Raw genomic sequence first — 18,102 nt, forward strand, 5'->3', positions numbered from 1 at the left:
TGTCGGTTCCGTGTAACAGAAATAAAGTAAGTTATTCTACAGTATGCTCATTGTGTTTTGTGATCTGTTCCTACTCTAGGCTGTGTGTGCATCTGTCTATCCTACCTCCTGCTACTTTCCCCTTCTTCCTATATATCTATAAAGTGAGCCTTATTTTGGTGGATGTGGTGGTCTGTGTGTGTGCGCGTGGAGGGGATGCTGCTTTAATCCATGACGTCACCTGTGTCCCAGGTGCGCAGCAGGGGGCGCTGTTTCTCACAGCGGAGCTCATGCACCGGGCAGCAGCGCCTGACAACTGATGCTGATTTCCTCATCCACAGATTGTGGTGAACTTTGAAAAAAAAAACAGCTGACATATAAGCGCTGCCTTGCCTTGTGATGTGGCTACCACACATAACGTGCAGACAACAGTCACGCTAATGATGACACGAATTGTTTGTGAAAATACAAATCATGAAAACGTGTCATTTCTGTAATATGTCATGTATACTTATGGTATGTATGTGTTACTAAAAAAAGACCCTACTGCGCTATTATGGCGTTTTTACCACGCATTTCAATGAAGGGCTGCTTAAGTTATTTTTGTACAGCCTTTATTGCTCTCTATGCATGTGTAAGGTGTGTGTGTGTGTGTGTGTGGGGGGGGGGGGGGGGTCGAGAGAGAGATCCTCCCTATATGGTGTGCGTTGCACCATTCCCTGGTCCGTGTTATGAGTGGTGGCCCTTGTGATGCTGCAGCGAGGCGGGCGGGAGGAGGAGAGGAGAAGGGGGAGGGCTCGCTCCATCCCCTCGCGCCCACCGAATCCACTTCTCACAGCGCGCGGGCTGCTGGCGGGAAGGCACGAGCGAGAGAGAGAGAGAGAGAGAGAGAGAGAGAGAGAGAGAGAGAGAGAGAGAGAGAGAGAGAGAGAGAGTGAGGGAACGAGAAGGAGGGAGGGTAAAGGAGAGAGAGAGAGACTGAGAGAGAGAGCGAGAGAGCGCGTGTGTGCGTGTCTCCGTGTGTGCGCGTGGATTGCACCACCGCATCCCGTTCACCGTTTCTGCAGGCGGCCATGCTCTGATGGAGAGAATAAAACTGACAAACCTCTCTTTTCCCTCAGATTCGCCCACCGCCGTGTCATTCCAGATGTGACTGACAAGTTTCCTTTTTTTTATGTCGCCCGCATTGAGTCCTGCGCCGCTCATCTCGGAGAGACTGTGACACCATGGCTTTGGTTATGGAACCTATAAGTAAATGGACACCAAAGCAAGTGCTGGACTGGATGAAAGGTAAATGTGGATCCCTTCATTTGCATCAGGCTGGGTGATGTTCGTGCTGCCCGTGGTGAGAATGAGGAGGATGATGGTGGTGGTGGTGGTGGTGGTGGGTGAGCAGCGGAGGGCCACACTCTGTGCATGTGTGTTCTCCTTCTCATCCGAAACCTGCAGGCTGACGTGTGCGTTTAGCCTGCCTGATTTAAAGTCACTATAGAGGGATTGCGTTTGTTGGGCCGGTGCGGTGAAATGGATGTCTCCCCCCAAAAGAAGCAGGGAGTGGAGCCTCAGCATTCTGTCATCTCGCTTGCTTGAGAGCGCAAGCCAAGCCTATGGGGTGCTGCTTCTGCTGCTGCTGTGCTGACTCCATCAGCAGCAGCAGCAGCAGCAGCAGCAGAGCTCCCATCAATGAATGTGGAACGTATGTCATCTGCCCCTTCACTCACTGCCACATGCTCCGAGCCCATATCCCCACTCCCGCTGTATGTGTGTGTGTGTGTGTGTGATTGCGTGTGAGCGTGCGTATGTGTTTGATTAATGTAGTTAGCTGCATGCCCCCCCCCCCCCCCCCCCCCCCTCTTCCATCGCCCCGCCACCACCACCACCTATGCCAGCCGTACAGTCGGATTCAGCACCGTGGACAGCGCAATGCCTCCGACCATATAAGGCAACCGCGCCGAACACACTCGCTTCAGTTTTATTCTTTTTTTTTCTCCCTGTTTGCTCTCTTTTGCTGGCACGAGATACGTCCTTTCAAACAGCCAGTATGAATGAGTAATCACTAATCATGCGTGTGTGTGTGTGTGTGTGTGTGTGTGTGTGTGTGTGTGTGTGTGTGTGTGTGTGTGTGTGTGTGTGTGTGTGTGGTAGGAGCTGTTCTCACACACTCTGGTCAGACACAGAGCTGTGACAGAAACTGTGGTAGGCCTATTGACAGACAATGGACATGGGGGGGGGGGTCCGCAATCCCTTTACTCCTGAAAATCACTTCTGTGTGATGACTCAAAGCAACAATGTAACGCTCCTATAGACACTCGTGATTTGAATTCCTCACACACACACACACACACACACACACACACATATGGGGTCACCACTTTCAGCAATGGATTTTCTTCAAACCCCATATTGTGTCTCCAGACTATAGGCCCCTTTTCATTATGGTAAAGCACTGATGTCTGAGATTAGGAGTCAAGGTGGTTGTCAGACCCTCGGGGGACGCGGCCCAGGGAGTGTTTAGGATGCGATACGTTGAGTGATTACGATGATGCTCCTGCTCTGTGAGCAGCCAGTGTGGAGTTACGGCTTCATCCTCTGATCCTGGGCAGGCTTTGCTCCCTCACCGTTCATTTAGAGAGCTGGAATTTGATTGGAGATGAGATTAGTAACAGGCCAAATGTGGTTAGAGGTTTGCAACATGGAAAGTACAATACAATTGTGATCACTATGAAATCAACACTGTAGAAGGGAGAAGTGTCAAGCTGAACACGGCAGTGGAAAGGTTTAGACCTATACGAGCTGAATTCCTAATTCATTATTTGCCACACATGCTCCGGGTGCACTGAAACAGCCTGTTTAGGTTTGTCATCACCAACGTAAGGATGAAGAAAATTGTACACACTTGCACCGAAAGTCTTGAGGGAAGAGTGTTTCATCTTGTTCCAGCTCCGCTCGTGGTCTCCCGGCCTCTTCCACATGAAGAGCCGGGGCTCAGAGTTCTATTTTCAACAACGACGTTTCGCCAACGTCTCCCAGTGTTGTCCCTGTTCCTGTGAAGCCCCCTCCTTTGTATTTGTCCTGTGGGGCCTCAGTGGCAGGCTTATATGCTCAGATCTTCAGATTTCTTCTGAATAAAGTAAAAGGAGAAAGGCTATTAATGCTTACAGGGGCTTCACTTTGGCCTCTTTAGTTTTTTCTTCTGGAAGCTCTTCATCTCTCCCACGCTGTTCAAAGTATAGTCTTGTGCCATCTTTAGGGAGTAGTGACATTGAGACCTTCCTTAAGAAGCACTGTAGTGACTTCTCTACAAGAGAGACAAATAAATGTGTAAGATGCATGGGTGCGGATTGTTTCTCTGTGGAGAGGGGGGGGGGTCATCATGGTCCTCGGTTTGTCAATCCATCGTGAGATACTGAGCCTTATTGTCTCTGATTGTATAGCAACAAAACAACAGCTGTAGCTGAATTGTGTGTACTATTTTTATTTTATTCTTGTTATTTTGGGGGGCATTGCATGCCTCCACTAGCATCACCAGTATAGAGATGCAACAAAGGTCCCCAGCAGGACCCGAACTGGGGATCAGCCATGAGGGGGGGCCCCTGAATTGTGTGTACCATGTAACAACAACTCTCAAAATATCATGATGTACAGAAAGTAAGAAACTTTTCACAGTCTCACTAGCTTGAAGGAAAGAAATGTTTTATTTAAAGTTATCCAATGGAAATCTTTCCTTAAATTTCAAACATTGCAGATGAGTTGTTTGTAAGATATTACCAACATTTCATGATATGATTTGTTTGTATCTGTGAAGAGTGTATCCCAGTCGACTTCGATCTTAAACATTTCTTGTTTTTAATTTGATCAAATTTCAAATAAATCCCTTTTATACATTGACAGGATATGCACGTCTTAAAAAGAGTACATGTTTTTTTTATGTTGGTCATGTATAAATATAGATATTTATATTATATTTAATATTACTGATGCATTATCTACTGAAGTTAAATCTATGAAAATAGATGATGTTTTACAAGATCAATCACATGTTTTGTATGTAAAATATTGGTCTGCAAAGTAACTATAGCTGTCAGACAAATGTTCTGGAGTAGAATAAAATAAATATATTTCCATAAAATGTAATGGAGTAGAAGAAATAAGTCATGTGAGTAAATAAATAACACTTAAGCTAAGCACAAATTCCTCAAAATTCTGCTTAAGCACTGCAGGCCATCCCTTGTCAGTGAGGCTTTCCCTATGGACCCGTCCACCTTTGAAAAAGAACATTTACATTTATAGTTGGCCTTGTGGGGTCATAAGAGTTTGAATTGTAAAGTAATTACCAAGTTCTGTGACCAGATGTCATCAGATGGACACCATGGACACTTTTTAAGACTCCATCCTTCCCCTGCACAGAGGAAAAGGTAAAAAAAAAAAAAGGAAAAAAAGACAAGCTTTATCCAGATCTCGTTTTTTACCTCATCGGTCCACTCCTGTCCACTCCCGGATACTCTGCGATCCGGGAGAAAACCTGACACAGCTCTCGCCACCGGGCCGAGCAGCAATTTACCGTGTCTCTCATAGAAGGACTGCTCCAGCAGCAGAACACTGGTGAGCCTCACAGAAAGATGACTCATCAGCGTTTGTTTTGATTTGAACACCCACACCGGAGGAGTTTCCTCTATGTGTGTGTGCGTGTGTGTTTGAGGGGGTATGCACCGGGGTGTGTGTGTGTTGCAGACGCAACTGATGTGTAAACGAATGACGCGTAGGGATCTGTGCTTTAACGTGTTAGGCAACAAGGAAAGAAAGAAAGAAACCGGACTTCTCCTCATCCTCTCGGTGCGGCGTGCACCTCATCAGATCACCCTGTGATTTCCGGGGGGCGCGCGGTACCGGCAGCCCAAGGATGCGTGCATGTGACGGGAAAATGAACACGGCAGCTCACTTTTCCTGCAGGGATCGCTCTTTTTCCTCTTTGCGTGCCGATGTATTGGAACCCAAACATCACATCTAAAAATAAAGGTGACGTGTGACAATTCAGTCCGCGCAGGAGACTGTGAATGACTGAGATGTACGAATTTAGACGGAAGTCAACGCGTAGCAGGTGGGGTACGACAAGCTTTGCTCCTCTGTTTAAGGAATCCTCTTGATGTTATTTGGCCCTTTGAGTGTCCAAAGAAGGGACGGGGGGGGGGGGGGGACGGGGGGGGACGGGGGGGGGGGGGGCATGTCTACTACCGTTCCATACTGTGTGATTTAGTCTCCCGCTGACATGATGAAGAAGTCTGTGTTGGAAAACACGCTTCCCCTGGCTCCGACTGTGTGCTTGTTGTAGTTTCAGCTGCATTAAAGATTAAAGAGCGTGCCTTATTAGGACACACACACACACACACACACACACACACACACACACACACACACACACACACACACACGCACACGTACACGCACACACATATAGAGGAAACTCCCCACAGTCCTCGATTTTCACACACAAAAAGAAATGCAGAGATATACAGGCGCTCAAAGGAATGCACATGCACACTGGAATATACGGTACGTGTAGCCTATGTGTGCGTGGGCACTGACACGCATGCATAGACGCCACAAACTCTGGAGCAGCGGTTTTAAGTGGGGCATCCGTAGCCATGGAAACCAGATCTGATCGTGTCGGAGTCAGAGCACATGTCATAAGATGGGGGATCCAGCAACGCACGCAGATGCCCAACATCTCCATCCTGGACGCCTTGAACACTTACGCATAGTGATGTGAATATACATGCCGCACTCCACACACACACACGCACGCACGCACGCACGCACGCACGCACACACACACACACACACACACACACACACACACGCACACACACAAGCTTCCTCTCCTGTTTTATGGCCCTGAGCAGAGAGAGCAGGGACAGGCATTCAGAAATGGGGATGTGCGAAGCAAAATGAAAGAAAGGCTGAGGAGCCTAAGATGGGGGAGGAACCGAGTGTGCAAGGGTGGGCATGCCGGAGAAAGAGGGGGGGGGGGGGGGGGGGGGGGGGCACACAGAGGCGGTGGCAGAGCGGTGCAGAGAATGGGAGGATGCAGTGGGCATCATATCAAAGCACCCGCTCTATCCGGGCGCTCGGACAGAGGGGCCTGTGTGTGTGTGTGTGTGTGTGTGTTCTGGTATGTGTTTTACTGGGTTGATTTTGCACCTGTTGTTCCGGGGGGCTGCAGTTTTACGACCACATATATTAACTTGGTGCAAAGTTTCCCAACCTTGGGGGTCGGGACCCCACATGAGGTCGCACGATGCAGCAGAGGAGGGCCACTGGGGATCTCTCTACAAATGGCAACAATTGTGTGAAAATTCAAATTGACGTGACAACTTAATTGCTAGGTTTACAAGCCAGCGCATGTTGTTAAACCCTGACTTAAAAGATTAGACTAGATTTGAAGCTGTCATCCTTTTATAGTTGCCAGGAAGTAGCTTAGCTGTCAACATCACTGCAAAGCTAGTTTGTCTGTTGAAGCTCAGACCAACAGCTTGTTCTAACATAATGCCTCAGAATCATGAAATAAATGACTTTATGGCACCAAGGCTCTTGAGGTGTTTATAATACACTACATGGCACTAATAGCAAATAATGAGTTAAGTATTAACCACAACAACCCAGCGAAGCGTGTGCACACATAGTGCACTTGTAACACACTGACCAATCACACTGCTTGCAGCCAAAGGAATACGTATTTCATTCTTAAACCTGCATTAGCGTGTCAACATGTGACACTCAAGTGCGCTTCCTTGACGCTCCCTCTTGATAGGTAACGCTAAAGTGCATGCTAACATCTTACTTCTGCTGGGGTCAGGGTCATTTCAGATTCTCCGAGGCCGGTTAGATCCTCAGAGTCAAGCTCTGCCTCTGAACTCCTCGCAGCTTTTGCCGGTTGACCCTGTTTTCCCGTCCTCGTGTTCCTTCAGATTGCCTCTTGACACCTCCCTTCGTTTCGTCGAGAAGGAGGCTGTGGCGCACTTGAAAGCCCGTATGCCGGGGAGCGAGAAAATGCCACGGCCTTAAGAATATTCTGTCATGATGTGATAAATATTTCACAGGAGGAATATTTTTAGTGAGCGTTGGGCCTTTTCTTCCCACTCACCGGAGCACTTACTCCAGCTGGAGGCTTGCAGATTATTTTTTTTTGGGGGGGGGGGGGGGGGGGGTGCAAGGCGACGGGACAGGAGTCATAGCTGCCTGCCGTCGCTCTTAGCACAGGCTTTACTCTGACCTAAACAAGGCCCCCCCCCCCCAAAGAACACAGGTGTGATTTCAGTGGATGTTAATGCAAAGTGACTGCTCTTTTCTATTGTGGAACACATACAGTATATAGGCTACAGTATGTGTGTGTGTGTGTGTGTGTGTGTGTGTGTGTGTGTGTGTGTGTGTGTGTGTGTGTGTGTGTGTGCTCCTTAGCCTAGCATCAGTGCAGGGACCTGAGGGGCAGCAACTGCTGATCCCTCACTTCTGCTCGGAGGCCTCTCTCTCTCTCTCTCTCTCTCTCTCTCTCTCTCTCTCGCTCCGGTTGCCTGGCAACCCTCATGTCTTCCGAAGGGGAGGCGTTTATTTTGCTCAGGAAAGAGGGAAAGATCGGAGGGAATTGCATGAAATGTGGATGAAGCTGTCAACATGCGATGCTCGCTCAAGCCTCGGCACGCTGGGATTTGCTGACGGTCGGGGGGGGGGCCATGGGATTTCTTCAGTGTGTCTTAGAGAGATGTTTCAGGTCTGCTAACAGACATATTTGCATACCTCATCGTGCGGGTAGGAAGACAAGAGAAAGAATAAAGATCTTGCTCTATGGTAAAGTTTAACAGTACTTAAGATACAAAGCGTAGACTCAAGTTACAGGATGTGAATCTTTTTGATTGACCGATTTTGATTTGTTAAAAACACGACAACTCTACACTGACAATTCCTTTCAAAATCGAATTTGGCATGTTTTTGGCAGCTTCGTTTCTTTACTTTGACATTGTCCGTCTTGAACGAAAATTCAAGCTATTACGGACGGATAACACATTTTCTCCCTCGCCACATGAATATCGCTTAACGTCAATTACAAAGAGAGAAGAACGAAAATATCTGATGAGATAGTTGGAGCTCAAAGCCCCTGAAAACTTGGTTTCAAATCCAAAGTTCTTCTATCTAACGTGACATGTTCATGTCTAAACAGCGATCAAAGCTCCTATTATCAATGGAGGGGTCAACCCTCAAAGACTTCATGGGGACTGTGCTGGTGCCGTTTGATCAGATCTGAGTGAGAGTGGCCCGGCAACATTAGCAACCATCAAACCAATGGCATCAGATTTCCTGATTGGTGGATGAAAAAAGGTGACTCTGCTTTTCCCAAATGAGTCCCGTCCAATTGAAACTAGTGACAAGAGCAAAGCCGAAAATACAAATACAGGAATCTCTTAAGTGAAGTAACCAAAAATAGTTATGACACTGATGTGTATTTATGCAGGATCCCTTAACTCACAATGAAAAGCAGCACGAGAGAGAGAGTGGTTCCAGACGCCAGCACTTATTAGTAAATATCCTGAAAAAGGCTCTCATTCAGCTCAAGTGAAAAATCCCTGTGTCGCAGCAGCATTTAGCAGGTTGTGAGTACCTGCTGCATGCAGTAATCGTATTATCTCTATCAGACTGTGGGAAGTAAAAAAAAAAAAAAAGCAGACTGTTGACAACTGACAAATGTGTGTTGGGACGAGCTATTCAAAGTGATGGATGCGTGAGATATGCCGGCGATGCCCTGGCTCAGCAAATACTGCTCAATATTTAGTTCCTGAATGGCAGCAGGAAAGGCATTATTTACAGGAAACGCATTAGTGTGGCCTGCCACCGCCACACGAGCAGCCAGCCACGCTGTAGCGGCTCGGTGGAAGCCCGGGTTTCAGCTATCTCTGGCTAAGCTGATGAAATATCTCATTCCAAAGTCAGCAGCGCTCCCAGGGGAAACTATCAGCAGCTTACGACTTGATTACACAGAGAGACGCTTCCGACATTACTCATGCAAAATTACTTTTTTGTTTGTTTCGGCTGCACGCGGGCTAGGACTCCTACTACACTACATCAGTTTCTTATGTTCCCTGCAGTTACTGTGAATGTGAGAAGGCACTTGGGAGGCAGAGAAGGGTATTTGTTGTTGTTTGGTGCAGGTTTTGACTGATCACATCTACATAATGAACTGACTTGCGAGGTGTAGTGCTGACTAACCTGACGCCCATATGTGTTGGTTAGTGTGCGTGTGTGTGTGTGTGTGCAGCATGAGCAGCATGTGCTATTTCCAGCTGGCATATGAACTCAGCAGATGAACCCAGATCAGCTGTTTGGCCTCTAGGGGAGGCATTCTGACTCATCTGATTGGCTAGCAGCTGTGTGTCACAACGTGTATATGCACATGTGTGATTGCATGCCTGTTTGTGTCCGTGCGCAGCTCGCATATATACTCGTGCAAGTGTATGCGCTGTGATTCGTTGGAAACAGCAAATCCCAGCATACCTTTAAGAGGACGTCACAAAAGATGCACCGCTGTCAACTCGGCAGCTCATTCATCTGTGTGTGTGTGTGTGTGTGTGTGTTGCAGAAGTAGGACATAGCTATGGTAGGGGGGCTTTCCCATAGGGAACAGAGGTGCTCAGCTTGGACTTCTTTGATTCCTTATTCATCACCTCTTTATATAATTCATACTAACTGTAGGTGGAGAGAGGGGATAAAAAGAGAAGGGGGTAAAAAAAGGTGCAACTATTAATGATTCGACGCCAGGAAGAGGGCTGAAGTGACGAGCACAACAAGAAGTGTCATACAGTTCATTTCCCCTGCAGAGAATCTGAAACGCGCACTTAAGATATTGCAATGGCATCATTTTGGAATATTGGTCAGATATTGCATCCGCATGACGACATAACGTACCACAACGTACGACATGGCTGCTATTAAAAAGCGCTGCCAGAGGGAGAGGCAGACGGGGGAGGACACGTGAGAGCGGCAGAGGAAATGAGAAGCGTGTATTGTGGTTTGGTTCAAGAGGCTCACCTCCATTAAGTGTGGACATAAAGATTTGAATTCTGAGAAACGGCCACCACCGCTTTTTGTGTCTCCTCTCGCGTGGTGTGTGTGTGTGTGTGGGGGGGGGGGGTCAGGAGTCACACATTCAGAAGTCCTATCATTAGCTGCAGTCTTTCTCTCTGCTCTGCCTCCATGTTCCCTGCATGGCTGTCTCTGGATTTAAAAGCTGGCTCGCTAAAGAAGTCTGAACGGTCAGCCCACTTTTTCCAACACTGGTGATGATTTATTAGACCACACTAGACTATTTCCCCCACTGTAATACACATTTTACACTGAAAGCAGAGACAAACAGCTAATTTGAATATAATGCTGGAATCGCAGCAGTGCACTTACTCTTCCTGAAGAATTTGTCACCGAGAGGATTCTTGTGGAAACAAACAAACATGCAGAACTGTATTGAAAATAATATTTTTTTAGTTTGTCTCAATAAAGACGAGAAACTGGATATGAGAATAAACAACAATTCAAAGAGATTTCAACAGAAAAAATGAAAAATGTACATGTGATCACATGATGACTCAAAGAGAACAAATGTGCAAGTCAGATTTGGAAAAATAAAACAATTTTACAAATGGCACATAAAGTGGTGGAGAGTAGTTTAGTGCATTTACTAAATTACTGCACTTAAGTACAATTTTGAGGTTGTTGTACTTTATTAGAGTATTTCTAAATGAATGCTGCTCGACACTTCTACTGTACATCTCAGAGACAAGTATTGCACTTCTTACTCCGCGGCATTTATTTCACATGCTATAATTATTAGTTACTTTTCAGATTCAGATTTTACATTTAAAAACATGATGACCACATAAAATACAAAACGTTGTTTAAGATTAAACCAGTGGCTTATCAGTCCTTATGTTTAGGAACCATTCTGTGAAACTAGCTCCAGCTAAAAACCAACGCAAATAACTGAAAACAAAACACCAGAGTTGTTACTGTTGAGGCTGAAGTTTCTGGAGGAATCGCAAGGCCACTGCTGTGTTTACTTCTTACTGCGCAGGCGTGAAATAATATGAGTACAGTACTTGAGTAAATCAGCAAACATTCCACCACACTTTAATATTGAAGCAGTTTTTTATTTTAAGACATTTTTCATTTCTTAACAAGATAACACCAAATGACACGTGCACAAACAAGTCATCCCATGTACCTACTTGATTTCACATGTTTCCACTGACTTCATGCACAAACTTCAGGTCGCAACAGCCGTGAAACACACACACTAACACGTGTGATATGAGGAGTTTGTCCATGGGGAATGTATTCCTAGAAACAATTTCCACTTGTGGCTCTCCAAAGCGGAGCCTCTTACAGACGTGTTAAGAGTCACGATTGCTCTTCTGTGCTGCATGTAACGCGATTGTTTGCCCGTGTCACTCGGAGCAACAGCAGGGCTTACGTCTGTGATGTCCCATGGCCCACCGAGAGCAAGATGCCTCCCGCTCATCCTTTTGTGGCGACTGTGTGTGTGTGTGTGTGTGGCGACCGTGTTGAGGTGCTACCACACTGTCAGCATCGCCTCCCTTGGGCATCAATGTTTTTCCTCACAGCTCCACTCTTCTTTAACAACATGCCTCCACAGAGGCGTCGAGACCCCCCGAATAACAGCAGCAGTCCTAATTGTATTTGTGTGATTGCGTTCACAGTGTGCAGCGTTTGTGTGTTGCAGTGGTTCCACATGTGTGTGTGTGTGTGTGTGTGTGTGTGTGTGGATTCCTCTCGTGCTTTTTGTTGCTCTGCGTGTGCTCATTGTGGAGTGGACTTGTTCATTAAGTCTGTGGGGAGGTGTGCTTTCTGCTGACTTTGTTTGGTTCAAAGCCTGAGGCTCACAGTGATCAATACTATCCCGGACCCACCGCGTCCATGTGCGGCTGATTGGCCCTCTGCGTGGCAGGCGGCCACGGCTTAACAACGGAAAGTCATACGTCGATATGTTGCTCACATCTCTCCAGGTATATTTTGGACACACCCTTAATCACTCAGAATGTAAATGCTTGAACGTCTGTATTCTTGCCTTCCCCTGAAAAACACGAAAAAATGCATTGCTTTTAATTCTTTTGCATGTCAAATAAAAAAGGCATGGTGTTCAATCATTAACCGATATCGGAAAGCCAAACCAACAGATATGTGTTTTGTAGGTGAGAGAAAGTTGACAATAAAGCATTGATGAAATTCCTGGCTTTAGGCTGGTGTTTAGCTTTTGTTTTTATTTGGCAGACTTTTCGCATTGACTTGTGCATGTGTGGGTGTCTGCACTCATGTTTTTAATTCTGTGTTGCAGCTATTTGAACCAGGATTGCACAACATGACAGACAGGAACTAAAATTTGTATTCAAGTCTGTTATCAATATTTCCTATACTTAACATTTTTGTCTCTGGAGGCACAGAAAAATCTCTGAAAACCCTAACTAGACCAGTTAGAATATTTTGTCCTCTTTGGCCGAGGCTGACCGGCAGGCCCTTTATCGTATACACACAGTACTATGCCTCAGCACTGGCTAATCTGTGTCCGTCTGTGTCTCTCCTCAGGTCTGGATGACTGTCTCCAGCAGTACGTGAAGAGTTTCGAGCGGGAGCAGATGGGGGGAGAGCAGCTGCTGCACATCACCCATCAGGAGCTGGAGGAGCTGGGTGTCACCAGAATAGGACATCAGGAGCTCATCCTGGAAGCTGTCGACCTCCTCTGTGCCCTGGTCAGTCAGCCAGCCCCGGTTACTGACACAGTTTCTCTCAGTCGCTTACACTTTGGAGGATGTGATATATATGCTTAGACACACCGCCACAGGTCTTGGATGTGTGTGTCTTTGAGTGTGTAATTGTGTCCAGATATATACTGCATTGATACTAGATGGCCGAGAGCCAAAAATATGGAGCCCCAGAACTGACTAATAAACAAAAGGTGGTAAAAGGTTATCGCGCATATTAGCTTAAGGAGCCTTTTTCTCTTCAATAACGATGAAATTGTGAGCGATCCCAAGAACAAAATAACAGTTGGAAAGTACACAACACAGAGAAAAAACAAAAAAAATGCATGTTGCTAGTTAGCATGTTCCTGGCTGGTTCGAGTGTTAAGCTGCGTTCACACTAAGTCGCGCCATTCACGTCACGTTACTCGCCGGGCACCATTTGTGGTCATTTGCGTGAATCGCGCCAGACGTGCTGGATAGGGGGCGTGGCTTATCTCCTTGGAAGCCGTTATTAATTTAAGCCATTTATTTTCCGCCATCAACTATGGAAGAAATAACCTCTATTTCTGCTTAGTACTTGTTGTGGAAGTCCCAGATATCCCGGGAAACTAAACGCCGTCTTGTCTGGGTTCATAACATAGTCCGGAGGAGCTCCGTGGATTTTATCGAGCTGTATTCACTGTGTCTAGCAAGCCAGACGTCGGCTGGTTTACTACAGCTGTATGAACACAAAATAAACTGATTTAGCTGTGGTTTAACTGCAATAAACGAACAATAAGGGATGCTGAAATAACTACGTAATGATGCCGATTTGTAAAAAGTTTGAATTCATGTTTTGTTAATTCTCTCTGCAAGATGACAAGAAAATAACTTTTAAAATTTCGGATCGATCGGTGCTAGGCTAAGCTAACAGCTCTATCAAAAAGTGTCTATTCATTGTTTGTACATATACACATATGTTTGGTCCGGTCTCTATTAATATGAGGTAGCGTAGAGCTCTGGGTGAACACAGACGGCTACAGTATTTGTTTCCTGATTCAACAACGGCAGGACGTCAGTGATGACAGGTGGAGCATCTCAACGCTGATAGGCTATCGTGCCGCAGCGGCACACAATTTTTTCGCAGAAGTTGAACAAAATTCTAATTTGCGACAATCGCGCCACGCCATCGCCAATTAGCGTCACTCCAGTCTCATCTTGTCTGTGCACAGACTGTATGTAATCTACTCGCGCAAATAATTCGCACCACGTTTGGTGTGAATGCAGCATTAGCGCTTAGCTTGCCAGCTACAGCTACAGTTTGTATTATTATGATTAGTAACTTTCAAGTTTGCCAGAATTACTTTAAGACCAATTTAAGGTAAGTTCATGTAACACCTGAAGAAATTCTCACAGGTAGAGAGATTTATATATTTGTGGTTGTATTCCCCCCCCCCCCCACACACACACCAGTTATTGATATTGGCTAAAGAAATGGCGAGAAAAATCCCCCGTCATTTGCTGCTTTGTGTGTACTGCCTCGGTCACTGCTGACTGTATGTGCAGTGGCCCTGCTCAGGATTAGGGAATTAGGGGGAATTAGGTGCTACTCTCCCAGAGAGAGAAAGAGGCAGAGACGAAGGGAGAGTGAGAGGGAAAGAGAGAGGCAGAGGAGGAGAGAGAGTATGTAGAAAGAGTACGCAGGATGCACCTTATCTCCCAGGCACACATGGCTGGATTAGTTTGGGCTGTTTGAATTTGCGCCTGCGTGTATGTGTGTGTGTGCGCACACACATGCTTGTGTGTGGACGCTAATCAGCATCTCTTCTCATTCAGACGTTCCAGCCTGGGAACGAGCAGCTATCACCACATGTCCTGAAACTGGACACACACCACACACATATAGGGATGCCAGGTAGACAAGATGCATCACTAAACCTACTGCTGTGAGCAGCTTTAAAAAGATAATTCCAGTTTATCACAACTTGGCTCTTACTTTTTGTAGTTCTAGCTATCATTCCTATCAGATACAATAATGGGCTCACTAAGGTAATTGTTGCTATCTGGGGAAGGAACTTTGACCGACGCTATCGTTGGAAAGTTTGGAAGCACCTGTTATATTGATTTTCTTCTTCTTTCCTTCAACAATGGCTATTCTAACAGAAACAAAAAGAGACCAGTTCAGGCACCAAATATATTTTATTCACATTTAAATTAGTTTTGGCCCCAAAAGAAGAAGAATTAAATGATTCAAACGTACATTTAGTCGATGTCCCCTAAGTTTTGGAACCATGTTTTACCCAAATACTGTGTAAGTGACCCTAGATCCCTATTAAATGACAAAACGGTGCAATTAGGCTCTAAATATTGTGATTTAAACTGTGGTTTACCAGTCCATATGCTAATATTCCCTGATCCAATTCCAACAGCCCTAACCGAATACACCAACCTTCTCTATCTTTTGTGACAGCAACATGTTGCCTGTTAATTCCAGCTTGTTATAGGCTCCATTATTGTGAAACACTTGACACTGAAACAGGAAGCTGTTCCTATTCCTACATCTGCACTCATTGTGATGCTAAGCTTCCAGTTTCTTTGCCAATGACTGGAGATTTCTTCTATTCTTACTCATCTGTTGCTCAGAGGGATCATTGTCTCTTTCTGTATTTTCAGTCAGTCTGGTTGAACCTATCTTCTACATTTTGTTCTCCACGTACAAAACATGACGTTTGCAGCAGACCCTTCATATGAAATAACACATATGTTGTTAAAAGGTTGCAGGCGATTCCAAACTTTTCACCGGTAGTGTATTTTCGTGTGCAAAGAGGGATTGTTACAGGGATTTTGGCCAAGCTCCCTTGTGGTTTAGATAATCTGTCTAAACTGTTGGCAGGTTTACAACTTCTCTGTTAATGCTGCTGCTCATTTCTTGCCCCGTTGGACTTTGTTGTAGCAGAGTTGCAGTGTTCTCCAAGAATCTCCGCAACTACTTTGTTCAGTAAAATGTTTTCATAATCAATAGAAATTAATGCCAAAACTAAAGTTGTAAGAAATCAAAATGATCCTTTAAGATAGCCAAGGGAAAGCAATTCTCACCTGACATCCTAACTCTCATTAGATGTGCTCTCCAGGTAACAAAGGGACAAAGCTCTAGTGTATACCTGTAGACACCGTGAATATATGGATAATAAAGGACGATTCACTGTCGTCAGCTATATAATCCATCGTAAGGGAAGCAGATCCCTGTTCCCCTGGCTCAACCGTTATGACTTTCTGGTCTTTTCGCAGTAAAAAAAAGGGAGCTTCTCTGGCCCCGGATCAATGCATGTTTCAAGCACTGACTGAGCTTTCAGTCTCGCTGTAAATGTGGAAAAGTCCCTTCTTTTCTGCCTATGCAATCGAGTTTTGCCCCCCAGCATCTATGCTAAGTAGGTTTGGGTGCAATGAATTTTCAGCGAGATGTGCTGGGAAGTGGGCATTTCGTTGAAGAATGAAATGACTGCTCACCTCAAAATCTGAATGAAAAGGAACACGGGTGTCATTGTATTGAAGTTACATTCAAATGTGTGGAAACTGAGCAAATTAAAGCAGCTGTTTAATTTGAATGTAACTCAGAGCAAAAATATAGCCGAGGGCTGCTAACATATACCTTTTCTTTCTCAAGTAGTTATTCAAAATCAGTTATAGCATCCAGGCCACAGTTTCACACAGAATTATTGATTATTGCTGTAGCCCAGTCTATTAATTACATTTATAGGCAACTAAGCAGTGGTGGGCCGTGCATTTTATACCTGGGCCTTCTGTGCTGTCCTACTACAGTTGAATTACCTCCTAATAACTTCATTATGACGCATCAATCCAGCAAACCTGCAGCGGATCCACGCATTCCACCACACAAGAGCACGAGCCATTCAAATATTCAAAAAAACGATACAATAGACAAATGAACATGAGTAACGTTAGTATGTAAAAAACCTGACGCGGTTTGTGACTTACCGAAACTTAAAGAGTTTAATCCCAGCACATCGTTTCAGTTCCAATAGTCCTTCTCGATTCATGGAGATAGTGATGACAGTCGATCCTCAGTTGTATGGTCTGCTGCGGCAGGTTCGCAGCGGGGCCGGGAGCCCACCGGCGCTGACCGCACGTCGGGCCGTGGTTGTGGAGATGTTTCCCTGTGAAAGTGTTTGTTGAGTTGTAGATCCACTCGAGTCTCTCCAAAAGTTTTCAAATGCTATGGTGTCCTCAGGTTAGCGTAGCATAGCTCCAAACCCAGCCATAAACTGTGCAACACTTCTCCGACGCTGTCAGCAAGAAACACCGTTCATACAAATCCTTTTCCTGCTGAGTCAGGGCTGCCAGCTGTGGCGTTGACTGACCATTTCTTACGATATCCAGCTTTTCCTGAAATGTCTTTCTTGAGAAAGACGCTGTCAGTAACTCCGCCACTAAATCTGTTTCTCCTCCTTATTCAGCCATTGAGTGCTAAAAAAACAAAGCTAGGTAAAAAAATAAATAAACTACACCAATCAAAACCCTAAAAATGTTATAATTTCTTTCAATTTGAACTTGTACTCCTCCAACTAAGCTCTGCTGGCAAGTTAAGTTTCGTTTTCCAATAGTCACGTGCTCGCCCACTGATCAATCACAGCACACATTGCACCTCACTCCTACAAAGTGAGCTGCAGTAATGCTGACGTAGCTGTAGGCCTGCAGGCCGCTCTGGCCGGCTAAGAATCTCAAACTAAAGATCTGATTGGTTGAACACTATGCCAATCAACAATATCGTCCCCATTCACTTAACCTACACATGGAGGCACTGGTGAGTCTGCAGGCTGGGGCCTCTCTTCTTACCTAGAGACACAGAGGTGAAATCTGATTGGATAAAAGCTCTACTTAAAACAAGCTGCACTGAAGCAGAGCAACTGAGGAACACAGTAGCTGTGCAATGACAAAATAAGATAATGGGAAAAATATTTGTATAAATTATGATACATCTAGTGTATTTAAGAAAAATTATTAAATTATAAAATAGCTATAACTTTGTGATTCTGTTTAGGCCAGCAGAAAAGGCTTTGCAGGCCCTGACGGCCCACCACTGCAACTAAGTAAATGATAACAGCAACAGATGGTTTAGTTTTAACATGTTTGGACTTACTAGTTCATTTACATTGTTTAAATACAGCTCATAGTAAATGTAACAGCTTATAACAGAAAACTGCTGGTCTAGAAATATTTGTTTTATAAATAAAGTTAATTGCAGCTCAAGCAGTTTAGTAGTTATACACATAATAGTAGAGTGTTCATGCTTTAAGTTACTTTGAGATGTTTTATGTTTATATTTTAT

The 18,102-nt window shown here is 45.2% G+C and overlaps 1 protein-coding gene across 1 annotated transcript in view; it reads left to right on the forward strand.

The window, feature by feature from the left end:
• Positions 1 to 1,205: 1,205 nt before the first annotated feature.
• LOC306702272 (connector enhancer of kinase suppressor of ras 2) overlaps positions 1,206 to 18,102 on the forward strand; it is a gene marked incomplete at both ends in the record, with an annotated part of 55,016 nt that continues 38,119 nt past the window's right edge. Inside the window, 2 exons of the mRNA XM_079167848.1 lie at positions 1,206 to 1,269; positions 12,619 to 12,782. Coding sequence (XP_079023974.1) covers positions 1,206 to 1,269; positions 12,619 to 12,782 — 228 coding nt within the window. The remainder of the gene's footprint in view (positions 1,270 to 12,618; positions 12,783 to 18,102) is intronic.

This window comes from Pholis gunnellus, assembly GCF_910591455.1.
Source record: "Pholis gunnellus genome assembly, chromosome: 10".
NCBI classification, from domain to species: Eukaryota; Metazoa; Chordata; class Actinopteri; order Perciformes; family Pholidae; genus Pholis; species Pholis gunnellus.